Source organism: Oncorhynchus kisutch, unplaced genomic scaffold (assembly GCF_002021735.2).
Source record: "Oncorhynchus kisutch isolate 150728-3 unplaced genomic scaffold, Okis_V2 Okis06b-Okis10b_hom, whole genome shotgun sequence".
Classification (NCBI taxonomy): domain Eukaryota; kingdom Metazoa; phylum Chordata; class Actinopteri; order Salmoniformes; family Salmonidae; genus Oncorhynchus; species Oncorhynchus kisutch.
Genome location: NW_022261983.1, coordinates 10,969,023 through 10,990,974, shown reverse-complemented (window position 1 = coordinate 10,990,974; position 21,952 = coordinate 10,969,023). Strand labels below are relative to the sequence as shown.

At 45.4% G+C, this 21,952-nt stretch overlaps 1 protein-coding gene across 1 annotated transcript in view; it reads right to left on the bottom strand.

The window, feature by feature from the left end:
* Positions 1-21,952, bottom strand: part of LOC116352858 (NLR family CARD domain-containing protein 3-like) — a gene marked incomplete at its 3' end in the record, with an annotated part of 47,322 nt that overhangs the window by 19,293 nt on the left and 6,077 nt on the right. The window contains exon 6 of the mRNA XM_031814090.1: positions 19,098-19,271. Coding sequence (XP_031669950.1) covers positions 19,098-19,271 — 174 coding nt within the window. The remainder of the gene's footprint in view (positions 1-19,097; positions 19,272-21,952) is intronic.

Here is a 21,952-nt window from a genome sequence, read left to right as displayed (position 1 = left end):
TATATATCCTTAGTGCCCTGGCCTTAGTTATCTGTGTTTTCTATTATATATCCTCACACTATATATCCTTAGTGTCCTGGCCTTAGTTATCTGTGTTTTCTATTATATATCCTCAAACTATATATCCTTAGTGCCCTGGCCTTAGTTATCTGTGTTTTCTATTATATATCCTCACACTATATATCCTTAGTGTCCTGGCCTTAGTTATCTGTGTTTTCTATTATATATCCTCAAACTATATATCCTTAGTGCCCTGGCCTTAGTTATCTGTGTTTTCTATTATATATCCTCAAACTATATATCCTTAGTGTCCTGGCCTTAGTTATCTGTGTTTTCTATTATATATCCTCAAACTATATATCCTTAGTGCCCTGGCCTTAGTTATCTGTGTTTTCTATTATATATCCTCAAACTATATATCCTTAGTGCCCTGGCCTTAGTTATCTGTGTTTTCTATTATATATCCTCAAACTATATATCCTTAGTGTCCTGGCCTTAGTTATCTGTGTTTTCTATTATATATCCTCAAACTATATATCCTTAGTGCCCTGGCCTTAGTTATCTGTGTTTTCTATTATATATCCTCACACTATATATCCTTAGTGCCCTGGCCTTAGTTATTTGTGTTTTCTATTATATATCCTCACACTATATATCCTTAGTGTCCTGGCCTTAGTTATCTGTGTTTTCTATTATATATCCTCACACTATATATCCTTAGTGTCCTGGCCTTAGTTATCTGTGTTTTCTATTATATATCCTCACACTATATATCCTTAGTGTCCTGGCCTTAGTTATCTGTGTTTTCTATTATATATCCTCACACTATATCCTTAGTGCCCTGGCCTTAGTTATCTGTGTTTTCTATTATATATCCTCACACTATATATCCTTAGTGTCCTGGCCTTAGTTATCTGTGTTTTCTATTATATATCCTCACACTATATATCCTTAGTGTCCTGGCCTTAGTTATCTGTGTTTTCTATTATATATCCTCACACTATATATCCTTAGTGCCCTGGCCTTAGTTATCTGTGTTTTCTATTATATATCCTCACACTATATATCCTTAGTGTCCTGGCCTTAGTTATCTGTGTTTTCTATTATATATCCTCACACTATATATCCTTAGTGTCCTGGCCTTAGTTATCTGTGTTTTCTATTATATATCCTCACACTATATATCCTTAGTGTCCTGGCCTTAGTTATCTGTGTTTTCTATTATATATCCTCACACTATATATCCTTAGTGCCCTGGCCTTAGTTATCTGTGTTTTCTATTATATATCCTCACACTATATATCCTTAGTGTCCTGGCCTTAGTTATCTGTGTTTTCTATTATATATCCTCACACTATATATCCTTAGTGTCCTGGCCTTAGTTATCTGTGTTTTCTATTATATATCCTCAAACTATATATCCTTAGTGTCCTGGCCTTAGTTATCTGTGTTTTCTATTATATATCCTCACACTATATATCCTTAGTGTCCTGGCCTTAGTTATCTGTGTTTTCTATTATATATCCTCAAACTATATATCCTTAGTGTCCTGGCCTTAGTTACCTGTGTTTTCTATTATATATCCTCAAACTATATATCCTTAGTGTCCTGGCCTTAGTTATCTGTGTTTTCTATTATATATCCTCAAACTATATATCCTTAGTGTCCTGGCCTTAGTTATCTGTGTTTTCTATTATATATCCTCACACTATATATCCTTAGTGTCCTGGCCTTAGTTATCTGTGTTTTCTATTATATATCCTCAAACTATATATCCTTAGTGTCCTGGCCTTAGTTATCTGTGTTTTCTATTATATATCCTCACACTATATATCCTTAGTGTCCTGGCCTTAGTTATCTGTGTTTTCTATTATATATCCTCACACTATATATCCTTAGTGTCCTGGCCTTAGTTATCTGTGTTTTCTATTATATATCCTCACACTATATATCCTTAGTGCCCTGGCCTTAGTTATCTGTGTTTTCTATTATATATCCTCACACTATATATCCTTAGTGCCCTGGCCTTAGTTATCTGTGTTTTCTATTATATATCCTCAAACTATATATCCTTAGTGCCCTGGCCTTAGTTATCTGTGTTTTCTATTATATATCCTCACACTATATATCCTTAGTGCCCTGGCCTTAGTTATCTGTGTTTTCTATTATATATCCTCAAACTATATATCCTTAGTGTCCTGGCCTTAGTTATCTGTGTTTTCTATTATATATCCTCACACTATATATCCTTAGTGTCCTGGCCTTAGTTATCTGTGTTTTCTATTATATATCCTCACACTATATATCCTTAGTGTCCTGGCCTTAGTTATCTGTGTTTTCTATTATATATCCTCACACTATATATCCTTAGTGTCCTGGCCTTAGTTATCTGTGTTTTCTATTATATATCCTCACACTATATATCCTTAGTGTCCTGGCCTTAGTTATCTGTGTTTTCTTTATTATTTTGGTTAGGCCAGGGTGTGACATGGGTGATTTATGTGTTTGTCTTATCTAGGGGTTTTGTAGATTTATGGGGTTGTGTTTAGTAGAGTATTCTAGGTAAGTCTATGGTTGCCTGGAGTGGTTCTCAATCAGAGGCAGGTGTTTATCGTTGTCTCTGATTGGGAACCATATTTAGGCAGCCATTTTCTTTAGGTATCTTGTGGGTGATTGTTTCCTATCTCTGTGTTCTCTGCACCAGTTAGGACTGTTTCGGTTTTGTCACGGTTTCTTATGTTGTATTTGTATCGTGTTTTCGTCTTTATTTAAGATGCTTAACAATAACCACGCTGCATTTTGGTCCTCCTCTCCTTCCCTTGAAGAAAACCGTTACACTTAGACTCAAATATATCCTTAGACTCAGATCCATCCACATGCTGGCTAAACCTAACCCCATCTCTAACCCAACCTAACCCCATCTCTAACCCAACCTAACCCCATCTCTAACCCAACCTAACCCCATCTCTAACCCCATCTTTAACCCAACCTAACCCCATCTCTAACCCAACCTAACCCCATCTCTAACCCAACCTAACCCAATCTCTAACCCAACCTAACCCCATCTCTAACCCAACCTAACCCCATCTCTAACCCAACCTAACCCCATCTCTAACCCAACCTAACCCCATCTCTAACCCAACCTAACCCCATCTTTAACCCAACCTAACCCCATCTCTAACCCAACCTAACCCCATCTCTAACACCACCTAACCCCATCTCTAACCCAACCTAACCCCCATCTCTAACCCAACCTAACCCCATCTCTAACCCAACCTAACCCCATCTCTAACCCAACCTAACCCCATCTCTAACCCAACCTAACCCCATCTCTAACCCCATCTCTAACCCAACCTAACCCCATATCTAACCCAACCTAATCCCATCTCTAACCCAACCTAACCCCATATCTAACCTAACCCCATATCTAACCCAACCTAACCCCATCTTTAACCCAACCTAACCCCATCTCTAACCCAACCTAACCCCATCTTTAACCCAACCTAACCCCATCTCTAACCCAACCTAACCCCATCTCTAACCCAATCTAACCCCATCTTTAACCCAACCTAACCCCATCTTTAACCCAACCTAAACCCAACCTAACCCCATCTTTAACCCAACCTAACCCCATCTTTAACCCAACCTAACCCCATCTCTAACCCAACCTAACCCCATCTCTAACCCAACCTAACCCCATCTTTAACCCAACCTAACCCCATCTCTAACCCAACCTAACCCCATCTTTAACCCAACCTAACCCCATCTCTAACCCAACCTAACCCCATCTTTAACCCAACCTAACCCCATCTTTAACCCAACCTAAACCCAACCTAACCCCATCTTTAATCCAACCTAACCCCATCTTTAACCCAACCTAACCTCATCTTTAACCCAACCTAAACCCAACCTAACCCCATCTTTAACCCAACCTAACCCCATCTTTAACCCAACCTAACTCCAGCTACAAGCAGCAGCACTGTGGCAAGGACTTATGCCAAGTTGTTTGGATGAATAGTTATCTGCATATTCTTTTTGACACACAAATACACTCCAATCTACTACAACGTTCATATTCAATGTGATAAAAACAGCTTGTTCCTTGCTTTTTATTTCTTGAAACCACTCTTCAGACCTTGTTTTTCCTTTACCACATTTAGATGTACCCCTTGACTTCTGTTGAAACATTTAGTGTTTGTGTGTTTATCTTCTTGCCAAGTTTCCTGCAGAAATGTATCCAGGTGAGTATCTGAAGTTACATTTTAACAGGAATGTTTACAGGTTTGGTGCCAGGAACAAATAAATAAAATCAGATTTTACTGGTCACATACACATGGTTAGCAGATGAGCAAGAGGACAAGTACATTAGAGTGTCTAGTTCCTCTGTCCAGTGTCTGTGTTCTTTTACCCATCTTAATCTTTTTTTATTGGCCAGTCTGAGATATTGCTTTTTCTTTGCAACTCTGCCTCGAAGGCCACCATCCCAGAGTCGCCTCTTCACTGTTGACGTTGAGACTGGTGTTTTGCGGGTATTATTTAATGAAGCTGCCAGTTGAGGACTTGTGAGGGTGTTTCTCAAACAAGACACTCTAATGTACTTGTACTCTTGCTCAATTGTGCACCGGGGCCTCCCACTCCTCTTTCTATTCTGGTTAGAGCCAATTTGCGCTGTTCTGTGAAGGGAGTAGTACACAGCATTGTACGAGATCTTCAGTTTCTTGGCAGTTTCTCGCATAGAATAGCCTTCATTTCTCTGAACAAGAATAGGCTGACGAGTTTTAGAATAAAGATCTTTGTTTCTGGCCATTTTGAGCCTCTAAATCGAACCCACAAATGCTGATGCTCCAGATACTCATCTAGTCTAAAGAAGGCCATTTTATTGCTTCTTTAATCAGGACAATAGTTTTTAGATGTGCTAACATAATTGCAAAAGGGTTTTATAAGGAACAATTAGCCTTTTAAAATTATAAACTTGGATTAGTTAACACAGCATGCCATTGGAACACAGGAGTGATGGTTGCTGATAATGGGACTCTGTACTCCTATGTAGATTTTCCATTAAAAAAACCTGCCGTTTCCAGCTACAATAATCATTTACAACATTAACAATGTCGACACAGTATTTCTGATCAATTTGATGTTCATTTTAATGGTCAAAAAATTGCTTTTCTTTCAAAAACATTTCTAAGTGACCCCAAACTTTTGAACGGAAGTGTATATCAGAACAAATAGCAGCAGGAATGTATACAGCTAGAGACACAATACTGTTAAAATATATATCAGTATATTATGGAATGCAGTTATTGCAGCTACAGTGCCTTGCGAAAGTATTCGGCCCCCTTGAACTTTGCGACCTTTTGCCACATTTCAGGCTTCAAACATAAAGATATAAAACTGTATTTTTTTGTGAAGGATCAACAACAAGTGGGACACAATCATGAAGTGGAACGGCATTTATTGGATATTTCAAACTTTTTTAACAAATCAAAAACTGAAAAATTGGGCGTGCAAAATTATTCAGCCCCCTTAAGTTAATACTTTGTAGCGCCACCTTTTGCTGCGATTACAGCTGTAAGTCGCTTGGGGTATGTCTCTATCAGTTTTGCACATCGAGAGACTGAATTTCTTTCCCATTCCTCCTTGCAAAACAGCTCGAGCTCAGTGAGGTTGGATGGAGAGCATTTGTGAACAGCAGTTTTCAGTTCTTTCCACAGATTCTCGATTGGATTCAGGTCTGGACTTTGACTTGGCCATTCTAACACCTGGATATGTTTATTTTTGAACCATTCCATTGTAGATTTTGCTTTATGTTTTGGATCATTGTCTTGTTGGAAGACAAATCTCCGTCCCAGTCTCAGGTCTTTTGCAGACTCCATCAGGTTTTCTTCCAGAATGGTCCTGTATTTGGCTCCATCCATCTTCCCATCAATTTTAACCATCTTCCCTGTCCCTGCTGAAGAAAAGCAGGCCCAAACCATGATGCTGCCACCACCATGTTTGACAGTGGGGATGGTGTGTTCAGGGTGATGAGCTGTGTTGCTTTTACGCCAAACATAACGTTTTGCATTGTTGCCAAAAAGTTCAATTTTGGTTTCATCTGACCAGAGCACCTTCTTCCACATGTTTAGTGTGTCTCCCAGGTGGCTTGTGGCAAACTTTAAACAACACTTTTTATGGATATCTTTAAGAAATGGCTTTCTTCTTGCCACTCTTCCATAAAGGCCAGATTTGTGCAATATACGACTGATTGTTGTCCTATGGACAGAGTCTCCCACCTCAGCTGTAGATCTCTGCAGTTCATCCAGAGTGATCATGGGCCTCTTGGCTGCATCTCTGATCAGTCTTCTCCTTGTATGAGCTGAAAGTTTAGAGGAACGGCCAGGTCTTGGTAGACTTGCAGTGGTCTGATACTCCTTCCATTTCAATATTATCGCTTGCACAGTGCTCCTTGGGATGTTTAAAGCTTGGGAAATCTTTTTGTATCCAAATCCGGCTTTAAACTTCTTCACAACAGTATCTCGGACCTGCCTGGTGTGTTCCTTGTTCTTCATAATGCTCTCTGCGCTTTAAACGGACCTCTGAGACTATCACAGTGCAGGTGCATTTATACGGAGACTTGATTACACACAGGTGGATTGTATTTATCATCATTAGTCATTTAGGTCAACATTGGATCATTCAGAGATCCTCACTGAACTTCTGGAGAGAGTTTGCTGCACTGAAAGTAAAGGGGCTGAATAATTTTGCATGCCCAATTTTTCAGTTTTTGATTTGTTAAAAAAGTTTGAAATATCCAATAAATGTCGTTCCACTTCATGATTGTGTCCCACTTGTTGTTGATTCTTCACAAAAAAATACAGTTTTATATCTTTATGTTTGAAGCCTGAAATGTGGCAAAAGGTCGCAAAGTTCAAGGGGGCTGAATTCTTTCGCAAGGCACTGTAAATACAATTATAATAAACCACATATGCAATCACTCATGTGATCTGCATCAACACACCCTCCAACCCCTCCTGGGACCATCCCCCAACACACCCTCCAACCCCTCCTGGGACAATCCCCCAACACACCCTCCAACCCCTCCTTGGACCACCCCAATCCAACCCCCAACCCCTCCTGGACACACTGATTTCAATGTCCTTTGTCAAGGTCAGATGACTTTCAGTCAACAGTCTCTTGTGTGTCTTCACTCTGTAGCCCGCATTCTAGTCTGTCTCTGATGATGTCATTTAGAACACCATTCAACTCAGTGTTCTGATAGTTTCTTTAATGCAACAGCAAACATTGGTACTGATTCTCCCTCTTCCTGATGTCTCCTGTGGAACCTGAACCTTTCAGCATTAACTAGTGGTTCCTGTGAAAAATGTCCTTTAAGTATCTCCACAATATCCCCATACGTCTTATTACCTGATCTGTCTGGCTGTAGCAGGCTGTCTAGTAAATTACATGTCTTTGGCCCCGTTACACTAAAACATGTAGGCACAATGTTGTCCTGATCAATGTCATTTACAAGAACAAAATATTTAAACTGTTCTGTATATAAGCTCCTCTGCTCAATACTTTCATCAAACTGTCTAATGGTTCCAACAATTACAACCATTTTTCATTTCTCATGAAGTTCCTGATTGTCACTCACTTCAATATTGTCCTCAACCAGGGCAATATTTTCCTCGGTCACGTGATCTTCATTCACTTCACTCACTGACGTTTGCTCCTAAGTGCGTTCATTTATCAGTTTTAATTAAAAGGTTTGTCTTTATTTTTTTTCACCTTTATTTAACTAGGCAGTTTTAAGAACAAATTCTTATTTTCAATGATGGCCTACTAGTCCAACGCTCTAACCACTAGGCTACGCTGCCACCCAGATGATGGCCTACTAGTCCAACGCTCTAACCACTAGGCTACGCTGCCACCCAAATGATGGCCTACTAGTCCAACGCTCTAACCACTAGGCTACGCTGCCACCCAAATGATGGCCTACTAGTCCAACGCTCTAACCACTAGGCTACGCTGCCACCCAAATGATGGCCTACTAGTCCAACGCTCTAACCACTAGGCTACGCTGCCACCCAAATGATGGCCTACTAGTCCAACGCTCTAACCACTAGGCTACGCTGCCACCCAAATGATGGCCTACTAGTCCAACGCTCTAACCACTAGGCTACGCTGCCACCCAGATGACGGCCTACTAGTCCAACGCTCTAACCACTAGGCTACGCTGCCACCCAAATGATGGCCTACTAGTCCAACGCTCTAACCACTAGGCTACGCTGCCACCCAAATGATGGCCTACTAGTCCAACGCTCTAACCACTAGGCTACGCTGCCACCCAAATGATGGCCTACTAGTCCAACGCTCTAACCACTAGGCTACGCTGCCACCCAAATGACGGCCTACTAGTCCAACGCTCTAACCACTAGGCTACGCTGCCACCCAAATGATGGCCTACTAGTCCAACGCTCTAACCACTAGGCTACGCTGCCACCCAAATGATGGCCTACTAGTCCAACGCTCTAACCACTAGGCTACGCTGCCACCCAAATGATGGCCTACTAGTCCAACGCTCTAACCACTAGGCTACGCTGCCACCCAAATGATGGCCTACTAGTCCAACGCTCTAACCACTAGGCTACGCTGCCACCCAAATGATGGCCTACTAGTCCAACGCTCTAACCACTAGGCTACGCTGCCACCCAAATGACGGCCTACTAGTCCAACGCTCTAACCACTAGGCTACGCTGCCACCCAAATGATGGCCTACTAGTCCAACGCTCTAACCACTAGGCTACGCTGCCACCCAAATGACGGCCTACTAGTCCAACGCTCTAACCACTAGGCTACGCTGCCACCCAAATGATGGCCTACTAGTCCAACGCTCTAACCACTAGGCTACGCTGCCACCCAAATGATGGCCTACTAGTCCAACGCTCTAACCACTAGGCTACGCTGCCACCCAAATGATGGCCTACTAGTCCAACGCTCTAACCACTAGGCTACGCTGCCACCCAAATGATGGCCTACTAGTCCAACGCTCTAACCACTAGGCTACGTTGCCACCCAGATGATGGCCTACTAGTCCAACGCTCTAACCACTAGGCTACGCTGCCACCCAAATGATGGCCTACTAGTCCAACGCTCTAACCACTAGGCTACGCTGCCACCCAAATGATGGCCTACTAGTCCAACGCTCTAACCACTAGGCTACGCTGCCACCCAAATGATGGCCTACTAGTCCAACGCTCTAACCACTAGGCTACGCTGCCACCCAAATGATGGCCTACTAGTCCAACGCTCTAACCACTAGGCTACGCTGCCACCCAAATGATGGCCTACTAGTCCAACGCTCTAACCACTAGGCTACGCTGCCACCCAAATGATGGCCTACTAGTCCAACGCTCTAACCACTAGGCTACGCTGCCACCCAAATGATGGCCTACTAGTCCAACGCTCTAACCACTAGGCTACGCTGCCACCCAAATGACGGCCTACTAGTCCAACGCTCTAACCACTAGGCTACGCTGCCACCCAAATGACGGCCTACTAGTCCAACGCTCTAACCACTAGGCTACGCTGCCACCCAAATGATGGCCTACTAGTCCAACGCTCTAACCACTAGGCTACGCTGCCACCCAGATGATGGCCTACTAGTCCAACGCTCTAACCACTAGGCTACGCTGCCACCCAAATGATGGCCTACTAGTCCAACGCTCTAACCACTAGGCTACGCTGCCACCCAAATGATGGCCTACTAGTCCAACGCTCTAACCACTAGGCTACGCTGCCACCCAAATGACGGCCTACTAGTCCAACGCTCTAACCACTAGGCTACGCTGCCACCCAAATGATGGCCTACTAGTCCAACGCTCTAACCACTAGGCTACGCTGCCACCCAAATGACGGCCTACTAGTCCAACGCTCTAACCACTAGGCTACGCTGCCACCCAAATGATGGCCTACTAGTCCAACGCTCTAACCACTAGGCTACGCTGCCACCCAGATGATGGCCTACTAGTCCAACGCTCTAACCACTAGGCTACGCTGCCACCCAGATGATGGCCTACTAGTCCAACGCTCTAACCACTAGGCTACGCTGCCACCCAGATGACGGCCTACTAGTCCAACGCTCTAACCACTAGGCTACGCTGCCACCCAAATGATGGCCTACTAGTCCAACGCTCTAACCACTAGGCTACGCTGCCACCCAAATGATGGCCTACTAGTCCAACGCTCTAACCACTAGGCTACGCTGCCACCCAGATGATGGCCTACTAGTCCAACGCTCTAACCACTAGGCTACGCTGCCACCCAAATGATGGCCTACTAGTCCAACGCTCTAACCACTAGGCTACGCTGCCACCCAAATGATGGCCTACTAGTCCAACGCTCTAACCACTAGGCTACGCTGCCACCCAAATGATGGCCTACTAGTCCAACGCTCTAACCACTAGGCTACGCTGCCACCCAAATGATGGCCTACTAGTCCAACGCTCTAACCACTAGGCTACGCTGCCACCCAAATGATGGCCTACTAGTCCAACGCTCTAACCACTAGGCTACGCTGCCACCCAGATGATGGCCTACTAGTCCAACGCTCTAACCACTAGGCTACGCTGCCACCCAAATGACGGCCTACTAGTCCAACGCTCTAACCACTAGGCTACGCTGCCACCCAGATGATGGCCTACTAGTCCAACGCTCTAACCACTAGGCTACGCTGCCACCCAGATGATGGCCTACTAGTCCAACGCTCTAACCACTAGGCTACGCTGCCACCCAGATGATGGCCTACTAGTCCAACGCTCTAACCACTAGGCTACGCTGCCACCCAAATGATGGCCTACTAGTCCAACGCTCTAACCACTAGGCTACGCTGCCACCCAGATGATGGCCTACTAGTCCAACGCTCTAACCACTAGGCTACGCTGCCACCCAGATGATGGCCTACTAGTCCAACGCTCTAACCACTAGGCTACGCTGCCACCCAAATGATGGCCTACTAGTCCAACGCTCTAACCACTAGGCTACGCTGCCACCCAGATGATGGCCTACTAGTCCAACGCTCTAACCACTAGGCTACGCTGCCACCCAAATGATGGCCTACTAGTCCAACGCTCTAACCACTAGGCTACGCTGCCACCCAGATGACGGCCTACTAGTCCAACGCTCTAACCACTAGGCTACGCTGCCACCCAGATGACGGCCTACTAGTCCAACGCTCTAACCACTAGGCTACGCTGCCACCCAGATGACGGCCTACTAGTCCAACGCTCTAACCACTAGGCTACGCTGCCACCCAAATGATGGCCTACTAGTCCAACGCTCTAACCACTAGGCTACGCTGCCACCCAGATGATGGCCTACTAGTCCAACGCTCTAACCACTAGGCTACGCTGCCACCCAGATGATGGCCTACTAGTCCAACGCTCTAACCACTAGGCTACGCTGCCACCCAAATGATGGCCTACTAGTCCAACGCTCTAACCACTAGGCTACGCTGCCACCCAAATGATGGCCTACTAGTCCAACGCTCTAACCACTAGGCTACGCTGCCACCCAAATGATGGCCTACTAGTCCAACGCTCTAACCACTAGGCTACGCTGCCACCCAAATGACGGCCTACTAGTCCAACGCTCTAACCACTAGGCTACGCTGCCACCCAAATGATGGCCTACTAGTCCAACGCTCTAACCACTAGGCTACGCTGCCACCCAAATGATGGCCTACTAGTCCAACGCTCTAACCACTAGGCTACGCTGCCACCCAGATGATGGCCTACTAGTCCAACGCTCTAACCACTAGGCTACGCTGCCACCCAAATGATGGCCTACTAGTCCAACGCTCTAACCACTAGGCTACGCTGCCACCCAAATGATGGCCTACTAGTCCAACGCTCTAACCACTAGGCTACGCTGCCACCCAAATGACGGCCTACTAGTCCAACGCTCTAACCACTAGGCTACGCTGCCACCCAAATGATGGCCTACTAGTCCAACGCTCTAACCACTAGGCTACGCTGCCACCCAAATGACGGCCTACTAGTCCAACGCTCTAACCACTAGGCTACGCTGCCACCCAAATGATGGCCTACTAGTCCAACGCTCTAACCACTAGGCTACGCTGCCACCCAGATGATGGCCTACTAGTCCAACGCTCTAACCACTAGGCTACGCTGCCACCCAGATGATGGCCTACTAGTCCAACGCTCTAACCACTAGGCTACGCTGCCACCCAGATGACGGCCTACTAGTCCAACGCTCTAACCACTAGGCTACGCTGCCACCCAAATGATGGCCTACTAGTCCAACGCTCTAACCACTAGGCTACGCTGCCACCCAAATGATGGCCTACTAGTCCAACGCTCTAACCACTAGGCTACGCTGCCACCCAGATGATGGCCTACTAGTCCAACGCTCTAACCACTAGGCTACGCTGCCACCCAAATGATGGCCTACTAGTCCAACGCTCTAACCACTAGGCTACGCTGCCACCCAAATGATGGCCTACTAGTCCAACGCTCTAACCACTAGGCTACGCTGCCACCCAAATGATGGCCTACTAGTCCAACGCTCTAACCACTAGGCTACGCTGCCACCCAAATGATGGCCTACTAGTCCAACGCTCTAACCACTAGGCTACGCTGCCACCCAAATGATGGCCTACTAGTCCAACGCTCTAACCACTAGGCTACGCTGCCACCCAGATGATGGCCTACTAGTCCAACGCTCTAACCACTAGGCTACGCTGCCACCCAAATGACGGCCTACTAGTCCAACGCTCTAACCACTAGGCTACGCTGCCACCCAGATGATGGCCTACTAGTCCAACGCTCTAACCACTAGGCTACGCTGCCACCCAGATGATGGCCTACTAGTCCAACGCTCTAACCACTAGGCTACGCTGCCACCCAGATGATGGCCTACTAGTCCAACGCTCTAACCACTAGGCTACGCTGCCACCCAAATGATGGCCTACTAGTCCAACGCTCTAACCACTAGGCTACGCTGCCACCCAGATGATGGCCTACTAGTCCAACGCTCTAACCACTAGGCTACGCTGCCACCCAGATGATGGCCTACTAGTCCAACGCTCTAACCACTAGGCTACGCTGCCACCCAAATGATGGCCTACTAGTCCAACGCTCTAACCACTAGGCTACGCTGCCACCCAGATGATGGCCTACTAGTCCAACGCTCTAACCACTAGGCTACGCTGCCACCCAAATGATGGCCTACTAGTCCAACGCTCTAACCACTAGGCTACGCTGCCACCCAGATGACGGCCTACTAGTCCAACGCTCTAACCACTAGGCTACGCTGCCACCCAGATGACGGCCTACTAGTCCAACGCTCTAACCACTAGGCTACGCTGCCACCCAGATGACGGCCTACTAGTCCAACGCTCTAACCACTAGGCTACGCTGCCACCCAAATGATGGCCTACTAGTCCAACGCTCTAACCACTAGGCTACGCTGCCACCCAAATGATGGCCTACTAGTCCAACGCTCTAACCACTAGGCTACGCTGCCACCCAAATGATGGCCTACTAGTCCAACGCTCTAACCACTAGGCTACGCTGCCACCCAAATGATGGCCTACTAGTCCAACGCTCTAACCACTAGGCTACGCTGCCACCCAAATGATGGCCTACTAGTCCAACGCTCTAACCACTAGGCTACGCTGCCACCCAGATGATGGCCTACTAGTCCAACGCTCTAACCACTAGGCTACGCTGCCACCCAAATGACGGCCTACTAGTCCAACGCTCTAACCACTAGGCTACGCTGCCACCCAGATGATGGCCTACTAGTCCAACGCTCTAACCACTAGGCTACGCTGCCACCCAGATGATGGCCTACTAGTCCAACGCTCTAACCACTAGGCTACGCTGCCACCCAGATGATGGCCTACTAGTCCAACGCTCTAACCACTAGGCTACGCTGCCACCCAAATGATGGCCTACTAGTCCAACGCTCTAACCACTAGGCTACGCTGCCACCCAGATGATGGCCTACTAGTCCAACGCTCTAACCACTAGGCTACGCTGCCACCCAGATGATGGCCTACTAGTCCAACGCTCTAACCACTAGGCTACGCTGCCACCCAAATGATGGCCTACTAGTCCAACGCTCTAACCACTAGGCTACGCTGCCACCCAGATGATGGCCTACTAGTCCAACGCTCTAACCACTAGGCTACGCTGCCACCCAAATGATGGCCTACTAGTCCAACGCTCTAACCACTAGGCTACGCTGCCACCCAGATGACGGCCTACTAGTCCAACGCTCTAACCACTAGGCTACGCTGCCACCCAGATGACGGCCTACTAGTCCAACGCTCTAACCACTAGGCTACGCTGCCACCCAGATGACGGCCTACTAGTCCAACGCTCTAACCACTAGGCTACGCTGCCACCCAAATGATGGCCTACTAGTCCAACGCTCTAACCACTAGGCTACGCTGCCACCCAATATACAACAAATACATACATAAATAAGTAAATGGACACGAAACAAACTCATAGAGGAATTGAAATGTTCAGTTCTAGAAAGTAGGGCCATGGGATAGAGTCAGAAAGGTCATTATGTTTGATACCTGATTACAGAGGTGACATAACAAGCATAAGGTCCATTATAACACAGTGAAGTAGGACCATGGGATAGAGTCAGAAAGGTCAGTATGTTTGATACCTGATTACAGAGGTGACATAACAAGCATAAGGTCCATTATAACACAGTGAAGTAGGACCATGGGATAGAGTCAGAAAGGTCAGTATGTTTGATACCTGATTACAGAGGTGACATAACAAGCATAAGGTCCATTATAACACAGTGAAGTAGGACCATGGGATAGAGTCAGAAAGGTCAGTATGTTTGATACCTGATTACAGAGGTGACATAACAAGCATAAGGTCCATTATAACACAGTGAAGTAGGACCATGGGATAGTCAGAAAGGTCAGTATGTTTGATACCTGGTTACAGAGGTGACATAACAAGCATAAGGTCCATTATAACACAGTGAAGTAGGACCATGGGATAGTCAGAAAGGTCAGTATGTTTGATACCTGGTTACAGAGGTGACATAACAAGCATAAGGTCCATTATAACACAGTGAAGTAGGACCATGGGATAGAGTCAGAAAGGTCAGTATGTTTGATACCTGGTTACAGAGGTGACATAACAAGCATAAGGTCCATTATAACACAGTGAAGTAGGACCATGGGATAGAGTCAGAAAGGTCAGTATGTTTGATAGCTGGTTACAGAGGTGACATAACAAGCATAAGATCCATTATAACACAGTGAAGTAGAGGTGGGAGCTAAAAGCAGACATGGACAGTGAGACGGTATGAGGAGGTCAGGGGTCAAACACTAGATCAGGACATGTAGAAATGGCAGGGCTGGAAATAGACATAGACACATTCTGATTATGGCTCAGACCTGACCTGAGACACCCAAACAGAAGATGCCATAGCAAAGTCCTGACCTGAGACACCCAAACAGAAGATACCATAACAAAGTGGGTCTAGGGTTTCTGGGATAATGGTGTTGATGTGAGACATGACCAGCACTTCATAGCACTTCATGGCTACAGACGTGAGTGTTACGGGTCGGTAGTCATTTTGGCAGGTTACCTTAGCGTTCTTGGGCACAGGGACTATGGTGGTCTGCTTAAAACATGTTGGTATTACAGACTCAGACAGGGAGAGGTTGAAAATGTCAGTGAAGACACTTGCCAGTTGATCAACACATGCTCACAGTACACGTCCTGGTAATCCTTCTGGCTCTGCAGCCTTGTGAATGTTGACCTGTTTAAAGGTCTTTCTCACATCGGCCGCGGAGAGCGTGATCACACAGTCTTCTGGAACAGCTGGTTCTCTCATGCATGTTTCAGTGTTCTTTGCCTCGAAGCGAGCATAGGAGTAGTTTAGCTCATCTGGTAGGCTCGTGTCACTGGGCAGCTCTCGGCTGTGCTTCCCTTTGTAGTCTGTAATGGTTTGCAAGCCCTGCCACATCACAGGGATCTGGGCCTGTTCCCGAGAGAGCAGTATATTGTTTGCGTCGGGCTCGTCAGACTCGTTAAAGGAAAAAAAGGATTCTGCCAGTCCGTAGTAAGTAATCGCAGACCTGATGTCCAGAAGTTATTTTTTGGTCATAAGAGACGGTAGCAGCAACATTATGTACAAAATAAGCAAATAAATAAGTTACAAACAATGCAAATAAACAAACAAATAACACAATCGGTTGGAACATAAAACGCCTTTACGACGTTTATGTATGAGTGTGTGTGTGTGTCTAGTGTGTGTGTGTGTCTAGTGTGTGTGTTTGTCCAGTGCGTGTGTGTGTCTAGTGCGTGTGTTTGTCCAGTGTGTGTGTTTGTCCAGTGTGTGTGTGTGTCCAGTGCGTGTGTGTGTCCAGTGTGTGTGTGTGTCCAGTGCGTGTGTTTGTCCAGTGTGTGTGTGTGTGTCCAGTGTGTGTGTTTGTTTAGTGTGTGTGTTTGTTTAGTGTGTGTGTGTGTCCAGTGCGTGTGTTTGTCCAGTGTGTGTGTGTGTCGAGTGTGTGTGTTTGTCTAGTGTGTGTGTTTGTCCAGTGTGTGTGTTTGTTTAGTGTGTGTGTCCAGTATGTGTATGTGTGTCCAGTGCGTGTGTTTGTCCAGTGCGTGTGTGTGTCCAGTGCGTGTGTGTGTCCAGTGCGTGTGTGTGTCCAGTGCGTGTGTTTGTCCAGTGTGTGTGTCCAGTGCGTGTGTGTGTCTGTTGCGTATGTGTGTCCAGTGTGTGTGTTTGTCCAGTGCGTGTGTGTGTCCAGTGTGTGTGTTTGTCTAGTGTGTGTGTCCAGTATGTGTATGTGTGTCCAGTGCGTGTGTGTGTCTGTTGCGTATGTGTGTCCAGTGCGTGTGTTTGTCCAGTGTGTGTGTCCAGTGCGTGTGTGTGTCTGTTGCGTATGTGTGTCCAGTGCGTATGTGTGTCCAGTGCGTGTGTTTGTCCAGTGTGTGTGTCCAGTGCGTGTGTGTGTCTGTTGCGTATGTGTGTCCAGTGTGTGTGTTTGTCCAGTGCGTGTGTGTGTCCAGTGTGTGTGTTTGTCTAGTGTGTGTGTCCAGTATGTGTATGTGTGTCCAGTGCGTGTGTGTGTCTGTTGCGTATGTGTGTCCAGTGCGTGTGTTTGTCCAGTGTGTGTGTCCAGTGCGTGTGTGTGTCTGTTGCGTATGTGTGTCCAGTGCGTGTGTGTGTCCAGTGCGTGTGTGTGTCCAGTGTGTGTGTTTGTCCAGTGTGTGTGTCCAGTATGTGTATGTGTGTCCAGTGCGTGTGTGTGTCTGTTGCGTATGTGTGTCCAGTGCGTGTGTTTGTCCAGTGTGTGTGTCCAGTGCGTGTGTGTGTCCAGTGCGTGTGTGTGTCCAGTGCGTGTGTTTGTCCAGTGTGTGTGTCCAGTGCGTGTGTGTGTCCAGTGCGTGTGTGTGTCCAGTGTGTGTGTTTGTCCAGTGTGTGTGTCCAGTATGTGTATGTGTGTCCAGTGCGTGTGTGTGTCTGTTGCGTATGTGTGTCCAGTGCGTGTGTTTGTCCAGTGTGTGTGTCCAGTGCGTGTGTGTGTCTGTTGCGTATGTGTGTCCAGTGCGTGTGTGTGTCCAGTGCGTGTGTGTGTCCAGTGCGTGTGTTTGTCCAGTGTGTGTGTCCAGTATGTGTATGTGTGTCCAGTGCGTGTGTGTGTCTGTTGCGTATGTGTGTCCTGTGTGTGTGTTTGTGTGTGTGTGTTCTCACAGGGCGCAGGATCACAGAAAGAGACGGACACAGAGTTACCATGGTTATTATTTCCAGGAATAAACTGGTCCAAACTGGTGTGTGTGTTCCTCCGTGTATTTAAATGTCATATTGTGATCAAATATAAAACACATGATTAGAGTGAAACATCATGTTGTGTTTGACACAGTGACCACTTGACAAAGGGACACTGAGGAGGTAACATCATAAACCCTAAACCCTGGATAGAGGGGCTCGGTGAATGTGGTGTGGAATGTGTACAGGTGGGTCAGTGTGTCAGAGGAGACTCTGTAGAAGGACAGAGTGCCAGCTGGCCAGTCCAGATACACTCCTACTCTGTGGGAGCTGGAGGAAGGGACGTCTATGGTAGTGTGATTATTATTGTGACAGGCCTTGTAACTGCAGTCAGAGCAGACCAGACTCCAGGACTTGTCATTGTATCCAATCCCACAGTCAATGCCCCCTCCTCTCCTTTTGATTCCTTTATATGTCACTCCCATAACAGCCCCTCCCCCACTCCTCTCTACCTCCCAGTAACAGCGCCCAGTCAGACCCTCTCTACACAGCACCTGTTCACAGTCCTCAAATCTATCTGGGTGACCAGGATACCGCCGCTCCTGTCTCCTACATGTCACCTTTCTGTTCTCCTCAGACAGAGAGAGGAGTCTGTTTACTGTGTTTGGGTCCAGTGTGAGATCACAGGCATCTGATGGATGAAACCAGACACAATATTAGGAGTCATCATCATTCACATTAGAATGTTAACTCACTTTTCACTAATTACACATACATTTAATGTAGATGTGTCTAGGTATCAACAGGAGAAGTTAAGGTAACTTGAGACTTGTTGAATGATCATATGTTATACTGTATGGTAATGTAAAAAAACACTTATTCACAAAAATGACACACATACACTCACACCCTGAACACACACACATATGTAACACGAACATGCCACTCACCTACACAGACAAACACATTGTCAAAGCAACTCTTTCTAAACATTGGTGTCCCTGATTTCTGCTTCTGTAGAACTACAGATTATATTTAATATGACCAAGTAAGTAATGATGGTGGTCTTTGACTTTGACTTAACTTGAATTTAAGACTTTTTCTTAATCATATTCTTCACAGCAGTTAACACTCACATTTTCTAAGGCCAGGTTTCATTGCGTTCTCTCCACCATGTTCCACACTGTAGTGGTAAGCAGAAGAACAGACAGTCATTGAGGGTTACACACAACACACACAGTCAGCATATAATTTGGTAAGAATGTTTGTCTTAACAGGCCTGATAAGTCAAATATGCCTGATATGAACATTGACATAAACCCTCTACATACTTGAGTTTCTCCAGTCTGCAGTGTGGATCCTCCAGTCCAGCAGAGAGCAGTCTGACTCCTGAGTCTCCTGGGTGATTGTAGCTCAGGTCCAGCTCTCTCAGATGTGAGGGGTTTGACCTCAGAGCTGAGACCAGAGAAGCACAGCCTTCCTCTGTGACTAGACAGCCTGACAGCCTGCAAAGAGATCATCATCATTTCACAAACACACTGTTAACTGACCAGACCATTTAAAAAGAAGTATCAGTCAAAAGACAGACAGTGAGGTATCATATTTAGATTGTATTGAGTATTCAGTCCACACCAAACAAAATCAAATCAAAATCAAATCCAACTTTATTTGTCACATGCGCCGAATACAACAAGTGTAGACCTTGCCGTGAAATGCTTACTTACAAGCCCTTAACCAACAGTGTAGATCTCACAGTGAAAAGCTTACTTACAAGCCCTTAACCAACAGTGTAGACCTTGCCGTGAAATGCTTACTTACAAGCCCTTAACCAACAGTGTAGACCTCACAGTGAAAAGCTTACTTACAAGCCCTTAACCAACAGTGTAGACCTCACAGTGAAAAGCTTACTTACAAGCCCTTAACCAACAGTGCAGTTCAAGAAGAGTTAAGAACATATTTACCAAATAAACTAAAGTAAAAAACGAAATAAAAAATTATAAAAAGTAACACAATAACATAACAATAATGATGTTATATACAGGGGGTAGCAGTACTGAGTCAGAGTGCGGGGTTACAGGTTAGTTGAAGTAATGTTTACATGTAGGGAGGGGTGAAGTGACTATGCAAAGATATTTAACAGCGAGTATCAGCAGTGTACAACCAAATGGATGGGGAGAGTGGGGGTCTATGTAATGGTCCGGTGGCCATTTGATTAATTGTTTAACAGTCTTATGCTTGGGGTTAGAAGCTATTAAGGAGCCTTTTGGTCCCAGACTTGGCGCTACGGTACCACTTGCCGTGCGGTAGCAGAGAAAACAGTCTATGACGAGGGTGACTTGAGTCTGACAATTTTATGGGCTTTCCTCTGACACCGCCTATTATAGAGGTCCTGGGTGCCAGGAAGCTTGGCCCCAGTGATGTACTGGGCCATACGCACTACCCTCTGTAGAACCTTGTGGTCAGATGCCGAGCAGTTGCCATAGCAGGCGGTGATGCAACCGGTAAGGATGCTCTTGATGATGCAACTGTAGATCTTTTTGAGGATAGGGGGACCCATGCCAAATCTTTTCAGTCTCCTGAGGGGGAAAGTTTGGTAATTTGGTAAAACTGATTTAATTTTGCCTGCATTAAAGTTCCTGGCCACTAGGAGCGCAGCTTCTGGATGAGCATTTTCTTGTTTGCTTATGGCCTGACAGAGTTGGTTGAGTGCGGTCTTAGTGCCTGCATTGGCCTGTGGTGGTAAATAGATGGCTATGAATAATATAGATGAGAACTCTTGGTAGATAGTGTGGTCTACAGCTTATCATAAGGTACTCTACCTCGGGTGAGCAATACCTCGAGACTTCTTTAATATTAGACATCACGCACCAGTTGTTATTGACGGAAAGACACACACCCCCACCCCTCGTCTTACCAGACGTAGCTTCTCTGTTCTGCCGGTGCATTAAAAATCCCACCAGCTCGATATTATCCGTGTCGTCGTTCAGCTACGACTCGGTGAAACATTAGATATTACAGTTCTTAATGTCCTGTCGGTAGGATAATCGTAATCGTAGGTCATCAATTTTATTTTCCAATGATTGCATGCTAGCAAGTAGAATGGATGGCAGTGGGAGTTTAATCGCTCGCCTACGGATTCTCAGAAGGCAGCTCAATTTGCGTCCTCTTTTCCTCCGTCTTTTCTTCATGCAAATTACGGGGATTTGGGCCTGTTCCCGGGAGAGCAGTATATCCTACTCGTTAAAGGAAAAAGCTTCCTCCAGTTCGTAGTGAGGAATCGCAGTTCTTATGTCCAGAAGTAATTTTTCGGTCATAAGAGACGGTAGCAGCAACATTATGTACAAAATAAGTTAAATAATATATGTGACAAACAACGCTAAAAAACTAACAAAATAACACAATTGATTAGGAAGTAAGACGTCAGCCATCCTCTTCGGCGCCATCTTAGGACAGTGAAGCTAACATTTAAATGTGGTTCTAAACTATATCATTTTCAATATTAGATCAAATGTTTCATATAAGGTAACAGTATATAATGTCACCTTTTATTTGAGGATATTTTCATACACATCCATTTCACCATTTAGAAAAATAAACACACTTTATGTATCTAGTCCCCCTATTTGAAAAAGTAAAAGTATTCTGACCAATTCACGTATTGTGTATTAAAATTGTCAAAAGTTTAGTGCAATGAATACATCAAGCTTGTGACTTCCATGATTAAGAAAAATCATGAATTAATCATTAATAATAACGAGTGAGATGCTACAACAAAACATTCTAACCTCTCACCATTAACCTCTAATTAAAGATTACATTCTGTACTGTCTGTCACCTAATATGAAACATTTGATCTCAATCCAAAATGCTGGAGCATAGCTCCAAATTTAAAACTGTAAACTTCACTGTCCAAACACATATGATGTGGACTATGTGTACCTGGTAAACACGTGGATCTGGTGAACAGTTATCACTTGTTGACCAACTACAGTGTCGTGTCTTTGGCTATGCCGGATTGTGATATGACATGCTATTTTATAAAATCCTTTCTTTGTAATGAATATTACCTGATTGAGCTAATCATGTAAATGTAATTAACTAGAAAGTCGGGGCACCACAAAATAATATTTATAAAGCAGTTATCTTCCGAATAAACTCTTAAAGACCAAGTCATATTTTACATCAA